Source organism: Dipteris shenzhenensis, chromosome 11, assembly GCF_047967505.1.
Source record: "Dipteris shenzhenensis isolate YYH24624 ecotype China chromosome 11, Dip_SZ_1.0, whole genome shotgun sequence".
NCBI lineage: Eukaryota > Viridiplantae > Streptophyta > Polypodiopsida > Gleicheniales > Dipteridaceae > Dipteris > Dipteris shenzhenensis.
The window spans coordinates 42,658,620-42,686,289 of NC_141606.1; the positions used below are offsets into that span (position 1 = coordinate 42,658,620).

General features: G+C 43.5%; 2 protein-coding genes across 3 annotated transcripts; both read right to left on the minus strand.

Moving 5' to 3' along the window:
* Positions 1–390: 390 nt before the first annotated feature.
* Positions 391–1,042, minus strand: LOC147897027 (uncharacterized). The gene is made up of 2 exons (XM_087381008.1): positions 886–1,042; positions 391–785 (listed from the first exon to the last, which is right to left on the minus strand). The coding sequence occupies exons 1-2, from the start codon at positions 972–974 to the stop codon at positions 470–472; spliced, it is 405 nt and encodes a 134-aa protein (XP_087237134.1). The 5' UTR covers positions 975–1,042; the 3' UTR covers positions 391–469.
* A 6,227-nt stretch (positions 1,043–7,269) lies between these two features.
* Positions 7,270–27,341, minus strand: LOC147897028 (uncharacterized). Of its 2 annotated transcripts, none has more exons than XM_087381970.1 (4): positions 27,073–27,341; positions 26,845–26,918; positions 26,617–26,755; positions 7,270–7,654 (listed from the first exon to the last, which is right to left on the minus strand). In XM_087381970.1, the coding sequence occupies exons 1-4, from the start codon at positions 27,296–27,298 to the stop codon at positions 7,539–7,541; spliced, it is 555 nt and encodes a 184-aa protein (XP_087238096.1). In that variant the 5' UTR covers positions 27,299–27,341; the 3' UTR covers positions 7,270–7,538. The 2 variants fall into 2 exon arrangements, with proteins under 2 accessions (XP_087238096.1, XP_087238095.1); XM_087381969.1 differs by having other exon boundaries at positions 26,845–26,933; positions 27,064–27,341.
* Between the last annotated feature and the right edge of the window lie 329 nt (positions 27,342–27,670).

The following is a 27,670-nucleotide window of genomic DNA, read 5'->3' on the forward strand; positions in this document are numbered from 1 at the left end:
CGCAATACTATCTCAATTAGTATTTGTGATGATTGACAACATTTATGAAAATTGACACCTAGGCATGTGAAAGTGGGTCTCTGAATAATATGGGAGGCTACCCTTAGATGAAATACAACATAATTTATAATAGCACTAAGAAAACAAGCTAGAGGTGTTGAGAAAATTTGAAATTTCCATCTTTAACATTGTTGTCATTTTTAAAAACGTGTAAATTAATGGAATATTGTATAGTTGATAGAGATTGAAAACCAGCCCATAAGAGAAGCAGTACGCTCAAAAACCTGTCCTATCTCTAGTCAGAAAACCCACGTTTGAAAAGCTTAGGGCAAAACAGTAAGAGATGCGATTTCAAAAATGATCTTATGTGCATTGATTCCTTTTCGGAAAAGGCTTTCTGAAACCCGCCTTTGAATTCTCACGACACATTGTGAATTTTGGGGCTTACTTCGTCGATACAATTTCAACATCAATTTGAAGCGCTGCTTCGTGCCTTTCTTTGCCTCCGCCTGGGCCTCCCAATCCAAGGTTTGCGCATACTCAGAAAGATGTTGGTTCTGCGTCTGGCGAGGGGGGAGGAGGGCACTGCTTGTAAAGCCCGATCGACGCTCGTGTTGTGATCATCTAGCAAGCAAACCGATAAACCGTGAGCAGCTTGCAGCAGAGCGGACTCGGGTGGGAGTCCTTTGCGGCGTCTGCTTCTCCTGGTAAGCTGGGGGGAGACATTTTCGATTTGGGGCCAGAGCTTGGTCGAGCGATGATTGAATCCGTCGGCACGGTCGAATCTGCAGCAAAATGAATGAGAATGAAGGAAATCAACGAGGATGAAGGTGATGTAAGAATGAAGGAACGAGGATTTAACCCTAGATGGAAGGATCGAGGAACCTGAGGGGCTTGGAGGAGACGGGGATGATGACGAACAATTGGATGGCGGCATTGCCATGCTGAGTAGTGTGGCTCATGTACTGCGCCATGGCCACCAATTCTAAACACCTCTCTCTCTCTCTCCTGCTCTCACAATGATATCCTTCAAACAAGAGAAGCGAGGGCAGAAAGTGCATGGCTGCCATGCAATTTCTAGAGGACTCAAGTTGCAACCAATGCCATGGCTGCCACATGGCCAGGAAGCCAAATTCAAAGGGCCAACTGAATTGTTGCTATCATTACAAAAAAAAGGGAGCTCATTTTGGGGCCTTATAGGGTTTAGAAAAAAAGGCTCTTGAACCAATCAGTAGGGGCTCAACGTAACATTGGAAAAAAATCCAAAAATCACATAAAAAGATAAAAGAAGTCATATTCAAAATCTCTCTCTTTTATTAGGTCTGACATACGTGATCTTAAAAGATGTTTTTCTGTGCATAGTTGTTACGTTGGAAAATCACATAAAAAGATAAAAGAAGTCATATTCAAAATCTCTCTCTTTTATTAGGTCTGACATACGTGATCTTAAAAGATGTTTTTTGGCGCAAAATTTGATAATTCTAGGGCAAAACTCCCAAACTGACCCTGGAGACACCAAAAATCGACACTTGCAGGCTCGAAAAAGGCAAAATTGCCCGGAACAAAAGATTTGCAATAAAATGCGATTTGGCCAGTTGGCACTTGCAAATGCGATTGCAAATCTTATGTTCCGGGCACCTCCAAGCGTCGGTTTTCGGTTCGATTAGGGAGTTTTGGCTTGCTCCGAACGCCGACGATGTCAGAATCATCAAATTCTATATAGAAAATAGAGGATCTTATATTCGCATTCAATGTGAAGCCTGGGTACTCAACTGGCTTTTTTGCAATAAGTATCCGTATGTTATGGAATTTTTTATATTTTGGGTATAACAAAAATAGATAAATAGTAAATTTCTTAGAGGGCCCCAAAATGAGTTTCCTTCTTTCCTAATGAGCCTATCTCTTTCAAGGGAAGTGCTAACAACGTAACACTGTTCGAGACCAACTAGCACTTCTATGCCAAACTATGATCCATCAGCTATACAATTGGTTCATGGGACTTACTGAAACTCACCCGTGGGGATCTGTGTTTGCTCTGTTTTAACTATGCAAAACTATCAAGTTAGACATGGACCTAAGAAATCTTTGTTTGCAGTCAGCCACCTATGTGCTAGGAGAGGTCATGCTTTCCTTGAGTAGAAAATATTGTATAGCCTTAGCGAAAAGCCTTCGACGGCGCCCCATTACTACATTTCATGGATTTACATTGCACTCATATCTATAGTATCTAACAAGACTAAGGATACCTAGCACGTAAACTTCGGTTCGGAGGACCAATACTTGCTTTTATATGATTCTACTTTAATTTTTGGTGGATTTCAAAGTTCATTGTTGGGTCTCCCACAGTCAATGCGGATTTTTTTGATATCGTGATTAGTCTCCTCCCTAATTACCGCATCTGCTATCTTCAAAGAGAATTGATCCAACTTGGCCAAGATAACACCTTGCTTCACAATACGTAGCATGCAAGCAATGAAGATGCCAAAAATTGAGTACCGCAAGTCACACCACACCCTGACATTTTCTCTCCACTTGTATTTATCAGTGAGTGGAAGTCTCTCCACATGTATCTCTCAATGAGCTGAAGTATCTCTATTGTATCATGCTCAAGGTAGTCATAGGAGAGGAGAAGTGGAGGTTTGATTGTCTCAATTGCCCCTCAATCTCTTCGATTAAGCATCAAACAATAGCTTCTAAACACAAGTCCCGATGATGCTTTGAATGTAGAGCCTATAGAAAATCCGATGGAGTTTCGATAGCTTTGTATTTGACACTATAAAAACTCTTATTATTATTATTATTTTAAAGACCTATAAGGCCTAGTGTATTATGCCAATAGTCATGAGCTAATTCTAAGACGAGCATAAAAAAGGTAGCAAAAGGTAGTGAGACATCATGCCATTACCATGGCATGCTACAATTTTAAGGCTAACAATGTTTAACCATTTCATAACTCTCCTAACTGTGTAGCCATCATACTTCAAGGTCTAGTGGCAGTACCATTTATTAGCACACAAATGGAAGGATATACCTAGATGAATCCAAGAACATTCCCAAACTCATCCTCTAAAAACACAACATAGTGCAGTTTCAATCTCATGATAGTCACTCACAAGGTTGAAAACCATAAACTCCATCATGCATAGCAAGGACTAGCTACTATGACATCCCCACTGACGTCATCAATGCCCAACAGTGGGTGTAGACCATAGTATAAAAATATGCTCTCACACATACAAATCCACACACCCACACATACTTGAGCATCCATTTATACAAAGTCTTCGTACTGAGTTTCTGTTGGCACTCCGGAGATGAAGGGCAAACTATCTTCGTACTGAGTTTCTGTTGGCACTCCAGAGGTGAAGGGTAGACTCAGCCATGATGAAGGCTAGCACTGAAGGAGAAGGCTAATCAAAAGGAGACTAAACATTTTCATTTTAGTTTCTCCCTAACGAGCATCTAAATCTAAATCTTGATAGGGCAACGCACCATTTAAGATAGAAAGAATTATCACAATACCCGTAGGCCGCAACTTGGACGAAAACTTCACAAGGTGAAATTTGCATGTCCGCTAGTACGGTAGAAGCATATACCTAGATGAATCCACGAACATTCCCAAACTCATACTCTAAAAACACAACATAGTGCAGTTTCAATCTCATGATAGTCACTCACAAGGTTGAAACCCATAAACTCCATCACGCATAGCAGGGACTAGCTACTATGACATCCCCACTGACATCATTAGCGCCCAACAGTGGGTGTAGACCATAGTATAAAAATATGCTCTCACATATACAAATCCACACACCCACACATACTTGAGCATCCATTTATACAAAGTCTTCGTACTGAGTTTCTGTCGGCACTCCAGAGGTGAAGGCCAGACTCATGATGAAGGCTAGCACTAAAGGAGAATGCTAATCAAAAGGTAGTCCAAAATCTCTTCATTCAAACTACAACTGCTTGTGAAGTCTAAACATTTTCATTTTAGTCTCTCCCCAACGAGCATCTAAATCTAAATCTTGATAGGGCAACACACCATTTAAGATAAGAATTATCACAATACCAACAAGCCGCAACTTGGCGAAAACTTCACAAGGTGAAATTTGCATGTCCGCTAATACGGCAGAAGCATATGCCTAGATGAATCCACGAACATTCCCAAACTCATCCTCTAAAAACACAATATAGTGCAGTTTCAATCTCATAATAGTCACTCACAAGGTTGAAAACCATAAACTCCATCATGCATAGTAGGGACTAGCTACTATGACATCCCCACTAACGTCATCAACGTCCAACAGTGGGTGTAGACCATAGTATAAAAATATGCTCTCACACATACAAATCGACACACCCACACATACTTGAGCATCCATTTATACAAAGTCTTCGTACTGAGTTTCTATCGGCACTCCGAAGGTGAAGGGTAGACTCAACCATGATGAAGGCTAGCAATAAAGGAGAAGGCTAATCAAAAGGTAGTCCAAAATCTCTTCATTTAAGCTATAACTACTTGTGAAGTCTAAACATTTTCATTTTAGTCTCTCCCCAACAAGCATCTAAATCTAAATCTAGCTAATAGGGCAACGCACCATTTAAGATAGAAAGAATTATCACAATACCAGCAGGCCGGAACTTAGACGAAAACTCACAAGGTGAAATTTGCATGTCCGCTAATACGGCATAAGCATATATCTAAATGAATCCACGAACATTCCCAAACTCATCCTCTAAAACACAACATAGTGCAATTTCAATCTCAAGATAGTCACTCACAGTTTCAATCTCATGATAGTCACAAGGTTGGAAACCATAAACTCCATCATGCATAGCAGGGACTAGCTACTATGACATCCCCACTGATGTCATCAGTGCCCAATAGTGGGTGTAGACCATAGTATAAAAATATGCTCACACATACAACTCCACACACCCACACATACTTGAGCATCCATTTATACAAAGTCTTCGTACTAAGTTTCTATAGGCACTCCGAAGGTGAAGGGCAGACTCAGCCATGACGAAGGCTAGTACTAAAGGAGAAGGCTAATCAAAAGGTAGTCCAAAATCTCTTCATTCAAGCTACAACTGCTTGTGAAGTCTAAACATTTTCATTTTAGTCTCTCCCCAACGAGCATCTAAATCTAAATCTAGCTGATAGGGCAACGCACCATTTGAGATAGAAAGAATTATCACAATACCAGCAGGCCTACCAGCAGGCCGCAACTTGGATGAAAACTTCACAAGGTGAAATTTGCATGTCCGCTAATATGATAGAAGCATATACCTAGATGAATCTAGGAACATTCCCAAACTCATTCTCTAAAAACACAAGATAGTGCAGTTTCAATCTCATGATAGTCACTCACAAGGTTGAAAACCATAAACTCCATCATGCATAGCAAGGGCTAGCTACTATGACATCCCCACTGACGTCATAGACCATAGTATAAAATATGCTCTCACACATACAAATCCACACACCCACACATACTTCGGCATCCATTTATACAAAGTCTTCGTATTGAGTTCCTATCGGCAATCCAGAGGTGAAGGGCAGACTCAACCACGATGAACGCTAGCACTAAAGGAGAAGGCTAATCAAAAGGTAGTCCAAAATCTCTTCATTCAAGCTACAACTGCTTGTGAAGTCTAAACATTTTCATTTTAGTCTCTCCCCAACGAGCATCTAAATCTAAATCTAGTTGATAGGGGATTACACCATTTAAGATAGATAGAATTATCACAATACCAGCAAGCCGCAACTTCGACGAAAACTTCACAAGGTGAAATTTGCATGTCCGCTAATACGGCAGAGACATATACCTAGATGAATCCACGAACATTCCCAAACTCATCCTCTAAAAACACAACATAGTGCAGTTTCAATCTGATGATAGTCACTCACAAGGTTGAAAACCATAAACTGCATCATGCATAGTAGGGACTAGCTACTATGACATCCCCACTGACGTCATCAGCGCCCAACAGTGGGTGTAGACCATAGTATAAAAATATGCTCTCACACGTACAAATCCACACATCCACACATACTTGGGCATCCATTTATACAAAGTCTTCGTACTGAGTTTCTGTTGACACTTCGGAGGTGAAGGGCAGACTTTGCCATGATGAAGGCTAGCACTAAAGAAGAAGGCTAATCAAAAGGTAGTCCAAAATCTCTTCATTCAAGCTACAACTGCTTGTGAAGTCTAAACATTTTCATTTTAGTGTCTCCCCAACGAGCATCTAAATCTAAATCTAGTTGATAGGGCAACGCACCATTTAAGATAGAAAGAATTATCACAATACCAACAGGCCGCAACTTGGACGAAAACTTCACAAGGTGAAATTTGCATGTCCGCTAATACGGCAGAAGCATTTACCTAGATGAATCCAAGAACATTCTCAAACTCATCCTCTAAAAACACAACATAGTGCAGTTTCAATCTCATGACAATCACTCACAAGGTTGAAAACGATAAACTCCATCATGCATAGCAAGGACTAGCTAGTATGACATCCCCACTGATGTCATCAGCGCCCAGCAATGGGTGTAGACCATAGTATAAAAATATGCTCTCACACATACAAATCCACACACCCACACATACTTGAGCATCCATTTATACAATGTCTTCGTACTAAGTTTCTGTCGGCACAAATGGAAGGATGTCGTGCCTCTTACTTGAGAGTTTTTTGCCCCAAACGCATGCAAACCAAATAATTAATATTCCAAAGTGACATGCCCGTGAATTCCAACAATGCCCTTTGATCTCCATGCGACCTCCCACTGGTTGCCATTGAAGGTATGCTAGTTTTAAAGTCTAGACAACTTCAGCCACTCAAGCGTGAACAAGAACTGTGCCAATCACAAGAGACAAGCTTTGGATTACAACTACACACAGAGTCTTTCAAGGCATGGCCAACCCTCAGGTGGGACTAGATCTTACAACACAAAAGTGAGTGTGTTACTTCATCTACTTCATCCCGAAGTCTTATATGTTTCTTAGTGTTTGCAAACACAGCTTTTGTCTACTCCTACGTTTTCACCACGTGTGTCATATTGCTCATGCAGTTATATTCATTTGTTCTTTTCAGGTGCTGGACTGAAAAATCTAAGATTATATCATGGATAGACAAAGTAGCCCACACTTTGTCTATCACAGAAGACGCACAAACTGGCTCTACTAAAGTTCAATATGCAATCTCCTTTGCTAAAGAAGGTTCATGAGTGTTAGAATTCGCAATTAGAATATTATTAGCTTCATTGACACATACATTGCGATGAGGCTGCACGTAGGACTGGAACCCATCCAAGGTTGCATCCCTTTGCAGCTCTGCTATAGCTTTACCCATGTTCCAACAGCCATATGTGAGCCTTGAAAGGCTTAATCTCTATATGACACTGCAATGATGGGTACTCCAAGAAGAATTAAAACTAAAGATCTCTTTCCAATATCATAAGATCACCCCCTATTGGCTCAGCAGGCCTCAAATTTGAGAGAAGAAAGTCAGCTGTAGTTTTGTTATACACCAAATGACTTGTCCTTCATAATTTCAGTTTCATTTTTATCATTGTTGTCATGTATCTCTAGCTTCTTTCTCATGGATTCAAGCTTCTTTTTCCGCCATTCTTCAACAGCTGTGAGTCCAAACATCATACATTAAGTGTCATTCAGGACCTCTCTCTCTCTCTCTCTCTCTCTCTCTCTCTCTCTCTCTCTCTCTCGCTCTCTTCCACACACAAAAAAATTGTGTCCATCTCAAGTACATCAAGGGTCATTTCCATTAAAGCTGCAAGCGCACAATTATAAAGACTACACTGCATCAGTATCAGCAATCATGCAACAGAAGCATCATAAAAACCTTTCTGAAACAAAAGGCAATTAATTTAGAATGGAGATACAACTCAGCCTTCCTATAGAACCCACGAGAAGCTGCAGGAAGCCAATTATATAATCAAGGGATAACCCCTCCTTTTTCGTTGAGACACCTGTTAAAGGAGGTGTGTCACTTCTTGAACAACTGACTACCATTGTCTGTTGCCCGCCTTGATCTTCTTGCCCATGTCTGTATTACTATCTGTGTAGAATAGAAAATGCTTGGAGATCCGGTATTATAAAAGCATTACCACTGCTCGGTATCTTGCAAGATCCATCTTGACATTGGTCCCGCATAGGGTCCAAGATGTATATAATGTCGAGATCCTTGAGAATGGCTGTATTGTGTCTGCTGGCCATCCATCACAAGACTGCAGCAGGCAGCTCAAATATTCAAAGTCCCCTTTCGGAAGGGTGTTGAATGCTTTGGGGTCGGTATCTATCACCTAGTGTCAAGCCTGTGTGCCAATCATGCGAACAGCCTGTCGTGGAAGCTTGTCAAAAGGCTCAGCAATGTCTGGTGGAGCAACGGCTCCAACTCTAACTGCAATGCAAAAGAGTAGTGTCGATTGTGTCTCCCAAGCATCACCCTCAAGGAAGCACTTGTCCAAGGAAGCTGGCCTTCCATCTTGTCGGAATGACATGGGAGGGCTCCAGGCTCCTCTCATTATTTGGATGGCATGGCTGTATCAATCTCAGATATCCATCTACTAGCTCCTCTCAAATTGGGAAGACATTGGCCTCTTTGATCTGAGGCCACAAGAATAAACTGGTCCCATTGACCAACAGAACGTGTTGGCCCTGCAGACCTCTCGGCCCAGTTGATGTACTTTGTGGACCCAAGCATCTCTCTGTCTCAACCATGGAGCTGTGGATGGTGTACAAAGGGAGACTAGAGCTCCAATTCCTCTTTGCACTATGGACTAGCCTAGGAAAGGCATGATTGTAATCATCTCCAGATTCTTGACAAGCTCCTCATCAAGGGCAAGACTTGTCCTGTAAGGGCATTCTGGACAAGGCTATGCTGCAGAAGTTTGTCATCAAACCACGCACAATGTTTTGCGAAACGAGGCCCTCCTACGAACTGTCGACCCCTAGGATCATTATCTGCCATGCCACCTTGGCCCTGGTGTCCATGTGGGGAGAAGCCCTTAACCAACCTTGCTTTGATGGGAAGGGAGCACGTCACAGTTTGTCTTGTACAAAATCCAAGTTGAAGTCACCTCCCATAAAATCAAACTGAATGTTAGTATTGGATGAGGAATAAGCTGCTCAATCTGCTTAGTGCTGCTCCTTTCCCACCTCTTCCCTTCTGCTTCTCCTCCTCTGCCTTGTGTCTTCCATCTAGCAAGCGGTCCTCCAGGGATTTATCCCTCCTCCACATCTATATGCCTTCATTTACTGCTCCATTACTCCATTTCTCTGACCTGTCTATCCCTTTGCCACCTAAATCACTGTTTGGTATGCTTCCTTCCCCCACTTTCCTTCCTGACCCCCTTGTGCCTTCTCTATCATCGCCAACCTAGGGGCTGGCCTTGCACACTCTCTAGCCCACGAATTCCTGGTCTCCTCTCTTCTTCAACCTCTACTGCCCTTTCTACTTTTCACAACCCACAAAAGACCTGTTCCTGTTGTCCTCCTTTATTTGCCAGTTGTGTTGCCATTGCATTTTGCTAGCCCCCCCAACTCCCGAAGGGGGTTTTTCCTCCTCCTGTCATAGTTCACTCCCGCATCTCCTGCTCCTCGTCCCCCCTTTTTCTCCTGTATTCCTACCCTCTCTAGGACCTAGCTTCATCCCTTACATTTCTTACCTCACACTTCCCTCCCTTTGTTTCCTTGCCTCTCTCTAGGATCTAAAGGAGATTTTGCTTTCAGATGCCCTATGTACTATGAGATCCAAGGTCAGCACCACTATCTTTTCAAAGATCTTTCCAAGCTCTTGGTTCACCTGGATCAAAGACATCTAGCGACCTTCATTCATGAGGCTGTACGATTTAGAGAGCAATTGCTCTTCAGGGCACATAGATGCGGAGCGTGATCATTGAGTTTTTCCAATTGGATAGCATGGACCAGCAGTCCCCAAGGAGATGGGATAGCCGATGCCCGTAGTGAGACATGGCAGACCCGTCAACGTGTTGATGCACATATTAGGCTTGGGGATGTTACCTCCATGTTTGCCAAACTAGGGGCACAGCCGATAGGGTGACAACGGCTATCACAAGGACGTGAAATTATGGGACTTTTGATTTGTGACTCCCGTAATTTGTGCGTGACTGCCTTGAGCCTTTGGGCCGTGAGGGTACCGGCCATGGGGCAAGACTTGGGGAATTAAAATTCCTAGTGGGCCCTTGGAAATACTGAATGTGTGCCCAGTTACTAGGCAATCAATTCCTAGGGCCAAAGTGTGTGAAAATCCACACTTTTCGAGAATGCAAATGTGTGCAATGCATGCAGAATTTGAATGCCGATTGGCCCTCCAATGGGGAAGAGCGCCCTCGTGAGAGTACTTGTTTCTTTTTCGACCTACATGCAAGGTGGGAGAGAGATGACCGATGAATGCCATGTGGTAGAGAGAATCACAATGAAAGGGTGATACCCTTTCATTAATGTCCCTTGAGATCACTCAAGTTCCATCTTCCCATTTACAACCCTTAGCCTATGACCCATGCATTTACCATTCAATGCACCTTAATGCACCCTTCCCTTCCTAATGCCCCTAGGACCTAGACACGTGTGTGCACATTTTTATTAATAGAATAAGTATCACATGTCCAAATTCGATGCCGTCTGAAGCAGTGGCTCCAGCTCGACTAGTCCTATCTACTCAGATGATCCACCGCCATAACGAATCGGTCAGTGTCCATCATAAATACAAATACATGTTACACCATTGGCGTATAACATAATAATAATGTTTTAATGTCTACTAATCACAGATTAGTGATTTCTATTGTCATGACACTCCCTCCTGCTTGAATAGGCAGAAGTCCTCTTCTGGATCCTCTCGTCTCTTTCTCTTGCGTACGCTTCTCTTTTACTTCTGCATTTGCATCTCCTCTTCATAATCTGCAAATAATCCTCTCCTGGTAGTACACGATCTCTTCTAAATCCGAACTTAAATCTCATCTTCAAGTTCTAGTTCTTCTTGATGCTGAATATTCAAAATGCAAAAGTACCACTGCAGTGCCTCTTCAGTATCTCTCCATGCTCAGAATCCTCTTATGAATACTTAGCTGCTGAAATCTCTTTACAGTAACCTGCTCAATAAGCTTAAACACATTCTTAACAAATTGGTTACTATTAAAACGATTCTCTCACCCAAATGTTTTCATTGAACTAGGTAGACCTTGGCTATGGATGATTTTGCGATGGAGAGTTACTTAGTCTATAGAAACTATAGACCTTCAATCTCTTTTTCCAACTCTTCTATTTCAGCCCTATTTATCTTATCAGACGCTCTACACGGAGGAGAAAAATATTTATTCTCCGTCCATACTCTACAATGAATATGCCTACTCTCTATTCAGTTCACACATCCATACACCAGTGTTGGCTGAATGGATAGCATTTACTCTTGGTTCTATGTTCATCGTAGAGTCTTGGGATGAGGAGGTAGAAGCCTCACCCTCCTGCTTGGATGCTTTGCCTTTCCCTTTACAGAATTGGTTTTGACAATTTTGGCTAATAGAGTAGGACATTTATGCCATGGATGCCCTGCTTATGTTTCTTACATCCGAAACATTTTCCCTCCTTAATTATATACCTAGATGAATCCAGGAACATTCCCAAACTCATCCTCTAAAAACACAACATAGTGCAGTTTCAATCTCATGATAGTCACTCAAAAGGTTGAAAACCATAAACTCCATCATGCATAGCAGGGACTAGCTACTATGACATCCCCACTGACGTCATCAGCACCCAACAGTGGGTGTAGACCATAGTATAAAAATATGCTCTCACACATACAAATCCACACACCCACACATACTTGAGCATCCATTTATACAAAGTCTTCGTACTGAGTTTCTGTTGACACTCCGGAGGTGAAGGGCAGACTCATCCATGATGAAGGCTAGCACTAAAGGAGAAGGCTAATCAAAAGGTAGTCTAAAATCTCTTCATTCAAGCTACAACTGCTTGTGAAGTCTAAACATTTTCATTTTAGTCTCTCCCCAACGAGCATCTAAATCTAAATCTGCTAGGGCAACACACCATGTAAGATAGAAAGAATTATCACAATACCAGCAGGCCGCAACTTGGACGAAAACTTCACAAGGTGAAATCTGCATGTCCACTAATACGGCAGAAGCATATACCTAGATGAATCCACGAACATTCCCAAACTCATCCTCTAAAAACACAACATAGTGCAGTTTCAATCTCATGATAGTCACTCACAAGGTTGAAAACCATAAACTCCATCATGCATAGCAGGGACTAGCTACTATGACATCCCCACTGACGTCATCAGCACCCAACAGTGGGTGTAGACCATAGTATAAACATATGCTCTCACACATACAAATCCACACACCCACACATACTTGAGCATCCATTTATACAAAGTCTTCGTACTGAGTTTCTGTCGGCACTCTGGAGGTGAAGGGTAGACTCATCCATGATGAAGGCTAGCACTAAAGGAGAAGGCTAATCAAAAGGTAGTCCAAAATCTCTTCATTCAAGCTACAACTACTTGTGAAGTCTAAACATTTTCATTTTAGTCTCTCCCCAACGAGCATCTAAATCTAAATCTAGCTGCTAGGGCAACGCACCATGTAAGATAGAAAGAAGTATCACAATATTGTACAATAGCTTTCTCATTTCCTTTGTTGAAGGGTTTATGCGGATTCAATTTCCTCTCGGCTATTTCAGCCAGCTTAGTGAGGTCCTTAAGCGTGGTCGGGTTAAACATTTCAACCTCGTACCTTACTTTTGGGCTTAAGGTTGCTAAATACTTCTTTCTCCTATCTTCCTCACTCTTTTCAGGTAACTCTAGAGAGAGTTTTCAAAATCTGGCTGTAACATCTGCATTACTCTCATTATCGAACTGCCTAAACCTCTCCCAACAAAAGGTTAGGTTCTCTTCATGCCTCGGTGGCATGAAAGTGGCTTTCAGTTGCTCCACGAACTTAGCCCATTCATGAATAGGCTCTTTCCTTGTTTGTGACAAGGACCACCACATTAGAGCATCCTTCTGCAGATGCAATGTAAGCTTCTCTTGCTCGCGGTCTTGTCTTGATGGGCAAAGTATAGCTCAAAATGACGAATCCAATTGAGGATTTTGTCAGCCTCCCTTGCCCCATCATATTTGGGGAACTCAATTCTCTCGCGGTTGGAATTTGGACGGGTTACTCAACTCTTCATCCCCGAAGTTTAAAGTTCTCTTAGTCCCTAATCTTGTCATAATGGACTGCTCAATCATATTGCTAAGCTGAAAAATCAGCTTATCAACAGAAGTCTCCTCTCTTCCTCTTGCACTTGGATTATAATCCATGTGTACTGGGCTTTGAGTTGAAGGCGTGAACTCATCACCTTGTTCTTGGCTGGTCTCATTTCTTCTTTCATTACGAAAGGAGAACTCCCTATCAAGAGGTTGTTGAAGGAGAGATTGCTGTAAATCTATTTGTGGGTTATCATACTCAAGATGTGTATAACTCTCACCTAATCCATCCTCTTCAAGGGGGGGTGAAGGTATTCTTTCTCTCTCTCCTTGGGGTAATGGAGGAAAAGGAATAAGTTCATTGTTATATGTCCCTTCCCCTTCCATTCTTTCCTTTTAGTAATACAAGAGAGAAAATGTCTTGCTGTAATTTCCAAAAAAAGAGGTTTATTTTACAGCAAAAGTCAAGTGTTGTAGAGTTGGTGGTACTTATCCGACTCCCGCTTCGTTTGTGTTGAGAAGATACTTAAAATGACCTCCTTTCCCTTCTCTTTCAAGTTTTTTTCTTCTTGTATTTCTGCTGTAAACTGGTACGCTCCGTTTGGGCTACTTGTTTTGAGCGGACTGGAGCTCTAGATACCGTTATAGGGGGTCCTTGATGGGTGGATCACCCCCTTAAAATCTTATTCCGATCCGACTTTCCGTTGGGGAGAACGGGGGATCCCTTTTCCTCATGGTTTGAGGCTTTTAAGGGTACATTCACATGGGGGGAGGGGCGCAATTCACCTCGTGAGGACACCCTGTTCACCGTTCAAGACCAAAAATTTTCAGAAAAATCCCTTCCGAGATCGGTCGGTCGTGATGCTCTTCCGCAACTTCTCTTGCGACTTGCGTTGTCCGCAATTGTCGCCCTCTTCTCGTCCCGCTCGTTGATCGTCACCGCTCTAATACCAAATGTGAAAATCCACACTTTTTGAGAATGCAAATGTGTGCAATGCATGTAGAATTTGAATGCTGATTGGCCCTCCAATGGGGAAGAGCGCCCTCGTGAGAGTACTTGTTTCTTTTTCGACCTACATGCAAGGTGGGAGAGAGATGACGGATGAATGGAGATGACGGATGAATGCCATGTGGTAGAGAGAATGCAACGTGAGATTCACAATGAAAGGGTGATACCCTTTCATTAATATCCCTTGAGATCACTCAAGTTCCACCTTCCCATTTACACCTACCCTTAGCCTATGACCCATGCATTTACCATTCAATGCACCTTAATGCACCCTTCCCTTCCTATTGCCCCTAGGACCTAGACACGTGTGTGCACATTTTTATTAATAGAATAAGTATCACATGTCCAAATTCGATGCCGTCTGAAGCAGTGGCTCCAGCTCGACTAGTCCTATCTACTCAGATGATCCACCGCCATAACAAATCGGTCAGTGTCCATCATAAATACAAATACATGTTACACCATTGGCATATAACATAATAATAATGTTTTAATGTCTACTAATCACATATTAGTGATTTCTCTTGTCATGACAAAGTGTGCAACAAGAAGGCCAAAAGAGTGGTGCAATTAAAAACTGCTATTTTTAGCACAAGACTACAAAAGGGGCCTAGAGCTCTTATTTTGGGTTCAGTTGGCCAAATCAGTTTCAGAAGGAGCCAGATCATCAGTTGTGACCTGCCAGAGCCTGCCAGGAGCTGCTAGAACAAAAATCGCAGAGCTTCAAGAGCCTGCCAGAGGAAAACGCACCAGATCCAGGGCCTGCTACAGATTGCGATTTCTACCACGGGTGTCTGTTGCAGATTGCGATCTAGTTTCCAAGACCTCCGGGCTATGCCAGGTGACTGCGTCCTATTCTGGAACTATTTCCAGGTATTTCCGGGCTGCTATAGGGATTGCAATTTCTTTTTCAGGAGTGTCCAAGCTGTGCAAGGAAAATTGCGATTCTATTTCTGGGCTGTCCAGGCTGTGTAGGAAAATTGCGATTTTTCAGGCTGTCCAGGAAGATTGCAATTTGATTCTGGTGGCTTCCAGGCTGTGCTAGCTAACTTTGGCAACTTTCCAAGTGTGGGTGTTCGCTTCTAGGCTGTTGTTGGGGCTGTGCCAGGGCAGAATCAGCTTATCTCCGCAGGATCTTGGCTTTTCTAGCCAGGGTGACCTTTGTTCTGTGAACTCCAAGTAGAAGAGGGCTTGTCTTTGCCTGCTTTTGCTTTCCCAGGTTGGTTCCCGGCTAGTTATTGCGTTTGGGTTTCTTTCCTTGTGAAGAAGGATTGATTTATGCTATTGGGCAGTGGCCAAGGAGGCTATAGACTGTGACAACCCGCTGGGAAGTGTTTGGTTGTTTGATTGCACCAGAGTTCAGCCGTTGAGGACTTTGTCTTGCAGTTGTTCAGCCGTGTTGGCTGGTTGAGCACTTGGATGTGCGATTGCAGGAGTGGTTCAGACAGTGGATGCTATTGGGGTCTCTGTTGCATGCTTTGGTTGGCTGAGGATACAGGATTTCCTAGGGATTGGATGCTATTCACACCGTTTGAAGTTGAGCAGGGAATTACAGGGTGGGCTGGACGGGAAGTCTAAGGACGTTGGTTTGCCTATGAGCAGATTCCCAGAGACCTTTGTAATCAGCCTCTTGGCTTCAAATGAATGTTAAATAAGTACCGCAAGGGGCGCCAATGTTTGGGGCCAATCGGTGTCTTTGTTTCTAAGTAGGAGCTCTCTAGCTCCCCTGTAATTTGTTCTGTGGTGCATATTTACTTGTCTATTTACTGTGTATGCTATATTTAAGTGGATCCTACCACCCTTTACGTTGTTGAGGCTGGTTTCAACGGCACTTGTCTGACGAAGAGATAGCGCCAGGAAACAAAGTGAGGACCATGCAAATTAACCGATGCCAGTGCTCTATCATGGATTACATGCTGCCATAGCACCCACCATCACCAAAGCCTTCTCTGCCGAGACCCTCTTCTCCATTCTCACTCGCCCCGTGGACTTAGCTCCTTAAACAACAAAGGACTACCATAGTGATACCACCACAGGTCAAATCCTCTCCATGAGCTTAGATACTTTGCACTAGTTTTTTTGTGTTTGTATTTATCTTGGGTGACGATGCCCACTTACGGACCTAGCAAGCCATTTTGAAATTGAGCAAAACTTAATTCATTAATCATTAGCATTCAGCTAAGAGAATCTACTACCACATTAATTTTTGTGTGTTTGTATTTACCTTGGGTGACGATGCCAGCTTAAGGACCTAGCAAGTCATTTTGAAATTGAACAAAACTTAATTCATTAATTCTTAGCATTCAGCTAAGAGAATCTACTACCACATTAAATTTTCATAATTTCCAATATCTCAACGAAAAATCAAAGTCTTGCGTTAACTCAGACCATTGAGCTTTTCCCTAAGATCTACATAGTTACCAAGGAACACCGTTTGCTTCATATGAAACCTAGGGATGGTGTTCTCCTCAATATGTTTATAGAACACCTAGGGAACTAAGGATAAGGAGATGGTTGGAGAAAGTTTCATATGTGAAGAGAACATTCTCTTCACATTCTACAGGACATTTTGTATGGGAAGGTCAACATAATCATGCCGAACTAGACCATGTAATGCTCAGGTTACGAAATGTTGCTTTTTGGCGCCTTTCTTGCTTCACACCTGGGCACTGCTTGTATGCAACTCCTACTTACAGTCACACTTGCCCATCTACTCACATCCTGCTTGCTTGTAGCTTCATGCTCATCATCAGCCATGAGCTGCCACTAAGTACTTAAGCATCACAAGTATGCTCATACTGTGGCAGCCACAAGCTCTCACAGTGTCACACTCTAGCTGAGGTGGCATGACCTCGGAAGAATCAGTCAACATTTCCCTTAAGGATCTATGTTTGTAATATATGTGTTTGCGCTTCATGTAAATGATCGGGAGGGAATTAATGTCAAGGTCCTAGGTGAGGGCTGATAGCACCAGACTAGGTGGATTTAAGACTAAGGGCCTAATGCAAGAAATGTGCCTAGGGGCAAAGGATTTCAAAGTATCCCAAGTGAGGGTTTTTTAAAAAAAAGATGCATTAGGAAAGGCCCTATAATGATGGCATGTGGCATCTAGATCCATCTAGGGAGATGGGGCTTGTTGGAGTTAGTGAGAGAATGAGAAGGGACCTTCACGTATGTTTTTAAATTTTGATTTCTCTGTGTGTACTCTCACGCTCCAGCAAGGTTAGCTGGGTGGAAAGTTATGGTGCTAGCTCCCGTGATTATCAGTAAATGCAGGGCATTCTGAACTTAGAAGAGTGATACACAATATGTCTGCCAGATCTTCTCGAGATAAGAAAAGAAAGGCTCCGATGGAACCGGATTCTAGTGTCCATACGGTCGAGCCTAGGAGGGCTAAAGTACCTAATATTGCCAATTATAGGCCGGAAAAGTATTCTGGTCGGATGAATGACCGTAGTTCCATGTTAGAAAATACCCAACAGAGGGTACACGCAGCAGAAATAATGCCCAGGAGCTCACACAGTGTGCAGTGTGGGTGTGGAATCACAAACTTCTTTACTTATGTGCATTCAATAGGTGTGCAGACTCATCAATAGACAATGAACCAAACTAGATAGAGAAACCACCATATAATATATTTCGGTCCACAACTATGGACACAATACAAGAGAGACAAATCCAGAGTCCCACCAATGGTGTGGTCCTCTGATCTTACCACAAAGTCCTTCTCCTATCTGCTGGCTATCTCTAGACTAGAGTCCGCGTGCTCCACCTCGAGCGTAAGTAAACTTTCCGTCTAGAATGATCCTCTCCACCTTGCTGTCTGGAAACCAGCCTAGTTGGGCAGCCTCCTGGCTAAGTCTGCAGCCCTGCTAGCACCTCTCTATCCTCCTGAATGTAGGTCCAGAGGGTGGCTGCCTGCTGCTCCTTTCTGCTCTAGATCTGCTGCTGCAAGTGATGATGAAATGAGGCCTGAATGGCCTCTTTATATAGGCCCCAGGGGGGGCTGATAAAAACCGACCAGCCTGGTACAGACTGGCCGACCAGTCTGTGGCTGGTCCAGCCCTATAAAGCACACAACCCAGGGCTTTCTGGCCCAAACTTCCAGGGCCCTTTGGCCCTCCTTTCAAGGCATATATCCAGCCTATAAAAGGCCTGTTTCCTGCCCACTGAAAGCCACTTTTCCTGCTGCAGATATGGGCCTGCACTCCCTCCAATGTCTGTGCCTCTGCCAGGCCCTCTTCCTGGCCACGTGTCTTGCGCCGTACGGGTTCCTTGTGCTGGCTACTGCTTCGCCTTTTGCTACTGCAGATCCATCCTAGCTCCAGGTACCCACCATCTCTATGATTCTTGCCCACATGGCATCCAATCAGATGCCCATGTGACAGACACTCAAAAACCTAGGTTCACCCCCCCCATGCTCTCCTCATTTGGGGGCTTACAGATGGGGAGGTGACCTTTCCAACATTCCCATATCATTGAGACCTGGTTGCACAAATGGGATGAGGCGTTCGCCATTTGTGAAATCAAAAATGATATCAAGAAAATCCGCGAGGCCACCCACATGTTTAGTGAGACAGCGGATAGGTGGTGGATTAAGCAACAATAAGATGGTATAGCATCCACTACCTGGGAGGGGTTTAAAAGAGAATTCAGAAAATACTTCTTACCTCCTGACAAGCATCCCGAGCTTGGGATCAGTATAGAAACCTTCATCAGAGAATTGGGTCAGAAGCAGAATACACTGGTAAGTTTCGAGAGAATGTAATGAAGGTTGATGAACCCCTACCTCAATCAATCCAAGTGAAAGATTTCATATTTGGATTGAATGATTGGATTAAAATGGAAGTTCGGGCTAAGTATGCGAACACGTTGGATGATGCAATAGCCATAGCCCTGAACTATGAAGATGCCAAGGGTAGCAGGCCAAGTGGGTTTGTGCAGGTCGGAACCCAGTATGGGTACCAGAAGAAATATGGGTTTAAGAAGAAGTGGATTAGTAAAGGGAGCGGTTCTCAGCCGAGTGGTCAAGCCAAGTAGGCGAAACCAGCTGAAACTCCTAAATCAAGTACCACCATTGGAGTGAAGAGGAAAGTAACACCAATGGCAGCTCGGGCTTGGTCAAAGTCTCCCTTAAACCCAGAGCAAAGAGAAAAAGCGAGGAGAGAAGGCTTGTGTTTTGGTTGCCTTCAGCATCATCAGTGGAAAGATTATCCACGAAATAAGGATCGTCGGATGGCTGAAATGGTAGTCTCAAAATGCGACGTGGAAATGGAGGGAAGTCCCAGAGCGGAATAGATGCAGATTCAGCTAGCGGGATCTTCTCAGAGGAAAGTACCTTGTTTGTTATGTGTGTCTATTGCTAAGCTAGTAACGAGAGCACCGAATAACATCCTATCTGAGCCCGCAACAACGAGATATACAGCCTTTAATGATACGGAGTTAATTAAGATGAAAGGACAAGTGGCCAATTATGATGTCATTGTGTTGTTTGACTCTGCGTCAACTCACAATGTAATTAACTCCAAGCTCGTGAAGAGGCTGAAGTTAAAGACTAGCCCATCTGACTATGCGTATACAGTCAGGATGGCAGATGGAAGTTCAACTGAAGTATGGGACCAAAGGGTTACCCAGTTGGAGCTTTGTATTCAGGACTATGTTGAGAAGCTTGATTTTGAAATGACTAAGCTTGCTCATGCAGATATAGCCCTGGGTAAGGCATGGCATTCTAGAAAGAATCGAACCATTGATTGGAAAAAGCACGTATATCAATTCAAGCTGAATGATGTGCTTTATGTCTTACGAGGTGAGAAAGATGTACCTCAGGGATGGTTGGTTTCCGTGATGGAAATCCGAAAAGCTCAAGAAGAGTTTATATTCCTTTGTATAGCATCGGTAGAGCCGGTTGATGATTCTTCGGCTAGCACCGATGTTTCGCAAAGCGGTGAAATGGCCAAGCTGGCTGATCTTACAGCAGAGGAGTTCTCTGACTGTTTTAGGGATGAGCTACCTTATGGGTTACCTCCAGAGCGGAATGTTCAGCATAAGATCGAACTAATCCCGAGGGCAGAACCTGTAAATAGACCTCCCTATCGAATGAGTTTTACCGAAGAAGCGAAGGTGCGAAGGCAATTGGAAGAATACCTCAAGTTGGAGTAGATTCAGCCAAGTTTCTCACCCTTTGCTTCGCCAGTGATATTAAAGAAGAAAAAGGATGATACGTTTCGCCTCTGTATAGATTACAGAGCATTGAATAATATCACTATTAAGCACAGGTATCCAATGGCTCGGATTGATGATTTGCTAGATGCATTGCATGCAGCCGTGATTTTCAGCAAGATAGATCTTAAGTGTGGCTACCATCAAATCTGGATTAGAGCCGACGATGTGCATAAAACCGCTTTCAGAAGCAAGTTTGGTCATTATGAGTTTTAGTAATGCCCTTTGGACTTACCAATGCTCCTGCTACATTCGTCATGCTTATGAACGATTTCGTTTATCGGAAAGTTTGTAGTAAATTTTATTGACGATATTCTGATATTCAGTAAAAGTATTACTGAGCATCGCGAACACTTAAGAATAGTGTTCAGTACTTTGAGAAAAGCCAGTTTTTATGTAAATAAAAAGAAAACTATACTGTGTATGGTTAGACTCGAATATTTAGGATTCATAATTACTCCAGAGGGGGTAGAAATGAATCCAAAGAAAGTGGCTGCGGTACTAACTTGGCCAATCCCTCAGAGTCTGACCACTTTGCGATCATTCTTGGGATTTCTCCAATTTTATCGAAGACATATCAAAGGATATTTCGAAATAGTATCGCCATTGACTGATCTGACCTCAAATAAAGTACCTTTTATATGGGGACAGAATCAACAAGAAAGTTTTAATGCCGTGAAACAAGCTGTGGTTTCAGGACCGGTGTTAAAAATAGTTGATCCCCAGAAACCTTTTTTTCTAGAAACCGATGCAAGTGGCATTGCGGTAGGAGCGGTTCTTCTTCAAGAGGCAAGGCCAGTAGCCTTTGAAAGCAAGAAGCTTTCTCCCTCTCAGCGAAATTGGCCAACTCATGAATTGGAGTTATATGCTGTTATCCATGCTTTGAAAACATGGAGGCATTATTTGTATGGTTCAGAGTTTTATGTGGATGTGGATCATGATACTCTGAAACATTTTTGTAAACAGCCTGACTTGAGGGGCCGCCAAGCTAGGTGGGCAGAGCTCATGCAGGAGTTTAATTTAACGATTCAGTACCGAAGAGGGAAGGATAATAAGGTTGCTGATGCGTTGTCTCGCATTATGCACAATATGACTTTTACGGTATTAGAGAGTGCTCTAATGACCGAGATTAAAGAAACTCAAAAGGTGGACGAGTTTGTCCAGAGCTTATGCCCTAAAGCTCATGTGTTTAGACCTGGGAAAGAAAAGGATGACCTGGCATCCAGAAAAGGCAAACATACGCAAGATATACCATAAGGGATGGTATGCTGAAAAGAAATAGCAAGGTTGTAGTACCTAGTCAGAATGATCTCAGGCAGAGAGTCATTCGACATTGCCATGATAGCCCATGTGCGAGACATCTAGGAGTCGAGAAGACATATGATCTCGTGAAGCGAGATTTCTTTTGGCCAAAGATGAAAAAGCATATTCCTGAATATGTGACACGGTGTTTCTCGTGTCAGGTAAGTAAGGCAAGTGGGAGATGGACTTTATTGTGGGTCTGCCTATGACACAAGGAGGGTATGATTCTATCCTTGTGGTGGTTGATCGTCTAACCAAGATGGCTCACTTCATTCCGACTAGAGAGTCTGTTAGTGCCCCGCAAGTGGCGGATTTGTTTATTAGACATATATTTCATCTGCATGGATTGCCTAGATCCATAGTGTCAGACAGAGATGTCAAATTTACCAGTCATTTTTGGACAACGGTATTTAAGACACTAAGGACTGAGTTGGAAATGAGTAGTGGGGATCATCCTGAAACGGATGGTCAGACAGAGAGAGTCAACCAGATTTTAGAGGATATGCTGAGGGCATATGTGTCATTGAGGCAACATACATGGGACAAGTGGTTGCCATTGTTAGAGTTTGTCTACAATGACAGAAAACATTCCTCTACGGAGTTTAGTCCATTTGAATTGAATTATGGTTATAGACCAGCGAATCCAACTACAGTTGGAATACCTTTGTGGTTCAGAAGCGGGAGATGCTAGCACTTGCGAGAGCTAATATCCGCCAGGCTATGGATAGAGCCAAGGTGTATGCGGATGAAAACCAATCTATAAGAGAATTTAAGGAAGGAGAAAAAGTTTATCTCAGAGTTCCTTCGCACTCTAAGTCTTTGACTACAGGAGAGTGTGCTAAGTTATCACCTCGATATTGTGGGCCGTGGTTAATTCTAAAGAGAATAGGCAAGGTAGCCTATAAATTAGAATTACCACAGGGTTGCAAGGTGCACCCAGTGTTTCATGTTTCTCGTTTAAAGAAATTTTTGCATACAGGTGACTCACTAATCGAAGGTGTGGTTTTATTTCAGGAGATAGAGGATAATGCAAGACGCAAACCAACAAGAATCCTAGACCGAGGAACAATGCAAGTGCGAAATCGGAAGATACCCACGGTGTTGGTTGCATGGCATGGTCAGCCTCTATCAGAAGCTACCTGGGAATCCGTATACCAGTTGCGGAGAGTGTTCCTAGACTTTATCATCGAGGACGCTGATGTCTGAAGAGGGAAGGAATGTTACGCTCTAGCTGAGGTGGCATGACCTCGGAAGAATCAGTCGACATTTCCCTTAAGGATCTACGTTTGTAATATATCTGTTTGCGCTTCATGTAAATGATCGAGAGGGAATTAATGTCAAGGTCCTAGGTGAGGGCTGATAGCACCAGACTAGGTGGATTTAAGGCTAAGGGCCTAATGCAAGAAATGTGCCTAGGAGCAAAGGATTTCAAAGTATCCCAAGTGAGGGTTTTTTAAAAAAAAGATGCATTAGGAAAGGCCCTATAATGATGACATGTGGCATCTAGATCCATCTAGGGAGATGGGGCTTGTTCGAGTTAGTGAGAGAATGAGAAGGGACCTTCACATATGTTTTCAGATTTTGATTTTCTCTGTGTGTACTCTCACGCTCCAGCAAGGTTGGCTGGGTGGAAAGTTATGATGCTAGCTCTCGTGATTATCAGTAGTTAGTTGAGAGTCTGTAACACACAGCATCATGCTCCTGAAGGTTAAGTCCTCTTTGCTCCCTACCATAACAGTCGTGCTATAGCAAAAGCACAATTGGGGTCCCATTGCAAATACTTTATGGAGACACCTCCATAAAGCCAAATTTCCGGGCAGCAGGTAGAGAGCAACATGCATGTATCCTCACCCACTCTGAAGATCTCAGGGTGGGTGGACAGTTGGGCACTTAGGGTTGCACCTATTTAGGCAGCGGACATCATCTTGGGGGCTCGATGGTGGCACCAGTTCAAAATCTGACCAGACTACGAGAACCAAGGCTTGGAAGGCCATGGATCAAAGTTCATTACTTGGCTTAGAGGTGATCCACCTCGATCTTTGATTTCAGTATTGCAGAGGGCTTGAGACTGGACCCAGCAAGACATAGTATTACAACAAGACTAGGATGTCTCCCTCACGACGAATCTTCCTCCGTCCCTATCACCAATACGCATAAAGGAGAATCAAATTGAGCATCTTCCTGGATCATTAGACCACAGCAAGTATACTTACCAAAAGTCAGCAGAAGACCTTGGGATTTAGTTCTGCCACATCAGGATTCATGAACTAGGTATTCAGTTCCATCAGATCAGGATTCATGTGCCAAGAATATCACAGTCAGCCACTCACTCCAGCATATTGGAAGGCTCTCTTCATACCCCAATTCTAATTTCAGCAGAAGGCGATGTCATGGGCATCCACAGCCCGTGGCATGTTGCCTACAGGCTACAGCGCCATCAAATACTGCCAGGAAGTCTCAAAAAACAATGCAAGTCAAAAAAAGGCAGAGTTGACTCTTTCGTCAAATGTCAACACATTGAATTTTCCTGGTAAACGCTGGCGTTGACCAGCTGACCAGGGTCGGTCAATCTGCCCTAAAAGCCTATATAAGGCAGCCCCTTGGCTTCATTCTTCATCCAAGTCTTTTAGTGCTCTAGCCCTCAGCAGCAGTAGCTCCAGGGATCGGGATCAGGGCAAAAGAGTCTGCAGCAGCCCTGCAGCCCCTTCCAGCCCTCCTTCAGTTAGTCCTCAGCTGATTCAGTCTGGTACAGCAGTCTCTAGTTCTCTTTTGTAGGGAGGGTTCTCCCTCCATACAGTAATTGTCCTTTACAGTTGTATCCAGCCCTCTAGGCCAGACATTGTTCAGTTCTATTTTTCCCTCTTTGGAGGCCCACTATATTCTCCCCCTCTGATTCCCTTGTTGTTTCTGTGCTCTCTCTCTCTCTCTATTTTAAGTTCCAAGCCATGTCAATGTTGTTTTAATCTTTTTAGTTTTTTAGTTATAAATCTCAAGTGTCAATTTGAATAAATCTGAAAACAAGCTTCCACTAAAGCACGACTTTGACAAAGTTGGATTAAGGGCATGATGCTGGACAAGTATATGTGAGCTGATTAAAGACTGTGTCACAAAATTGGAAAGCCCAGAGAACAGGAGCGATTACACATGATCTTGGTAAGCTGAGGACTCAAACTTCAGTGAAACTTGGTCATAGTTCCAGACCTTTTGGAAGAAAGCACATTTTGTGGAGCAGCCACATGGATCTCATTGTACAAGTTTCGAGGACCAAGGTTGTAGATGTGACTGGATGTTGAACGATTCTGGCATGCAGGTGACTTGGATTGGTAGTGCCACTAACAAGTGGCACTGTGAGTGTATCAAGTTCCTCGAAGAGGGGGTACTTGAAAATAGACATCAACACCCTACCCTATGAGCCCCCATACGAGGACAACAGGAATCAGACCAATAGATGGGATGCAACTAAGAGATGTGCAATGTAGGCACATGTGAAGGGTGCACATTGGTGCATACTTATGGATTACGGGTTGCCATTTGGGCAGCAACCAGGCTGCCCATAGCAACAAAGATTCAGCCTTCTTAGAGTTATTTACACTCCTCAGTTAGGGCTGCTCATGGGCCCAACTGGAGATCTCATGGGGTTGGTGTTAAGCCAAGCGATGAGCCCATGAGTGGGGCAGATCGGCTGATCTCAGCCCAGCAGAACCCTGCTGTAGTCAGTTGTACTGTTGGCCTCGACAGGTCGGCCAATCTTACAAGTCAGCAGCACCCTGCTGTAGTCAATTGACTTTATGGTCAGCCATAGCGGGTCAGCAGATGATCACCTAGTAGGCCAGTTTGGGGGGATTTCAATCCTATCGTGAGTACAGCTTCGGCATTCCCAGTGTGCAGATCACCACATGGGTGAAGAGCAGCTGTGAGTCCTGATTCATATAGAGCACTCCAGTGTGCAGATCAGCAAGCTGAAGAGCAACGTGGAGGTGCATAGGTGTTGGGAAGGGTTCAATAATTAGCAGCCATAGGTTAGTGGAAGAGCACGTGGCAGATCCAAATGTAATGGTGGTATTAGTTAAGGTGATGGTGTGGTTTGGCCGGCTCTCTTTGGTGTTTGAGATCCAGCATTTGTGGTGCAATCCCTGGCTTGATCACTGGCTGGCTCTCGCGTTTTACCAGCCCTTGCTATATCTACATGGCTCATTGCTGTGAGTCTATGAGTAGTTGTCTTCGATGAAACAAGACTGTAGATCTAAGAACACAGATGCTGTTTCCATGAATATATTAACTTATAGCTTTTCTTTCTGTCAGCTCTCTTTCCAACTCTTTATTTCATTATCTAAGTATATCTTTCATTGTATGCATAGATTTTGAGTATTCTCCAACAATAGGAGAGACAGCCGGGCTCTGCCATGAGCAGCTACTGAAGCCTTGAAGGGGCACACAGCAGTCTGCAGTCCCACAGCACAAGGTGCAGCTTTTGGAGCCCATAGTGGTGCCATACCTGGCTGATGTTTGCAGCAGGTGGTGGTTCAATTGAGGGCTGGTTTTGTACTTGATCTACATATCCATACATGGTGTTTTGGCTGTTTATTCTTCAGGTCTGTAAAGTGTTTCTTACCAGGGACTTGCATCATCTTTGTCAGTATAAGAAATCTAGACAAGCCCAGACGTAGCCTACAATGCTGACACTTAATGAGAGGTTGCATGCTCCATGCGCAACTCACTCCAACAAATATTGGACAAGGAAGCAAGCCAAAGAAGAAAAAATCACAAGACCAGGCCTCTACAGCTTTTAAAGATTATGCCAAAGATTTCACCTTGCTGATTCTTTTTGGCATTAGCCCCTTTCAACTGTTTTAACCTGTCTGCAAGCTCTGCAGCATATTTCTTTCTTGCAGCAGGCAATTTAGGATCGCTCAATGCTGCTTTGTTAGATTCCTCTTGAATTTCTTTGACCTATTTCAAAGGCAGTACAAAAATTGTCACACAACTTGGAGACCTTGATATTATATCATATTCGTATAGAAAGATGAGAGGAACCCAACCCGTCTGATGAGTTCCACAGGCTCCAGAGCCCGACGAGCCTCAAACGCTTCCCGAATACGTGCAGTTTCTGCGGCTGTAACTCGGGCACCTGATTCCAAGTAGAAATGAAACGTGAGGCCAAACCCACAAAAGGCATGCGCAGAAGACTGATATTGTAGACGAATTTCACGATAATGGCACAGAATGAACGGATTATATTAGGAACACAAGTCGCTAAACTTCAGAACGGCGCCATGTGAGTCTAATCGCGGCCAGGGAAGAAGACACGCTAGAGTAGAAGTAAACGGGGCTCAAGAGGGCATAAAGGAGGCAAAGGAAGGCGATAAGATTGAAAGCACAGACAACAGCGGTGGCTTTTTTGGGGAGATCATGGAGAGCCATGGTGTGGGGGTCAAGGCGAGGAAAGGCAAGAAGCCATGGAGGGAGCAGGAGGGCGGTGCATGCAGAGGGCATCGAAGGCGATAAAGCGGGTGGTGTGCTTTCGCCATCGCCCAAAGCTTCGGGACACCAACCAACCAACCAACCAACAACTTCAATTGCACACTTTTCCGGCATCACAAATGAATACTCTTGTTTGTTAGCACTGCCCCTTAGGGGCACAGCTCTAGCTACTAGGCACTTCCTATTTTTAGGCAGCAGGATCAAACAAAATCCATGAATTCAAGCTATGAGGATGGTTTGCTTTGCGGTTTAGTGTTTGCTTTTTTCTTTTGCTAATTCAAACAGTGGTCCAAATTCTTTTCTTTCTTGCTTCCATAGCTCTATTGAATGAACTCCTCTCCTTTGCTTCGACCCATTGCAAGCTAGTCTTCATCGCATCGCTAG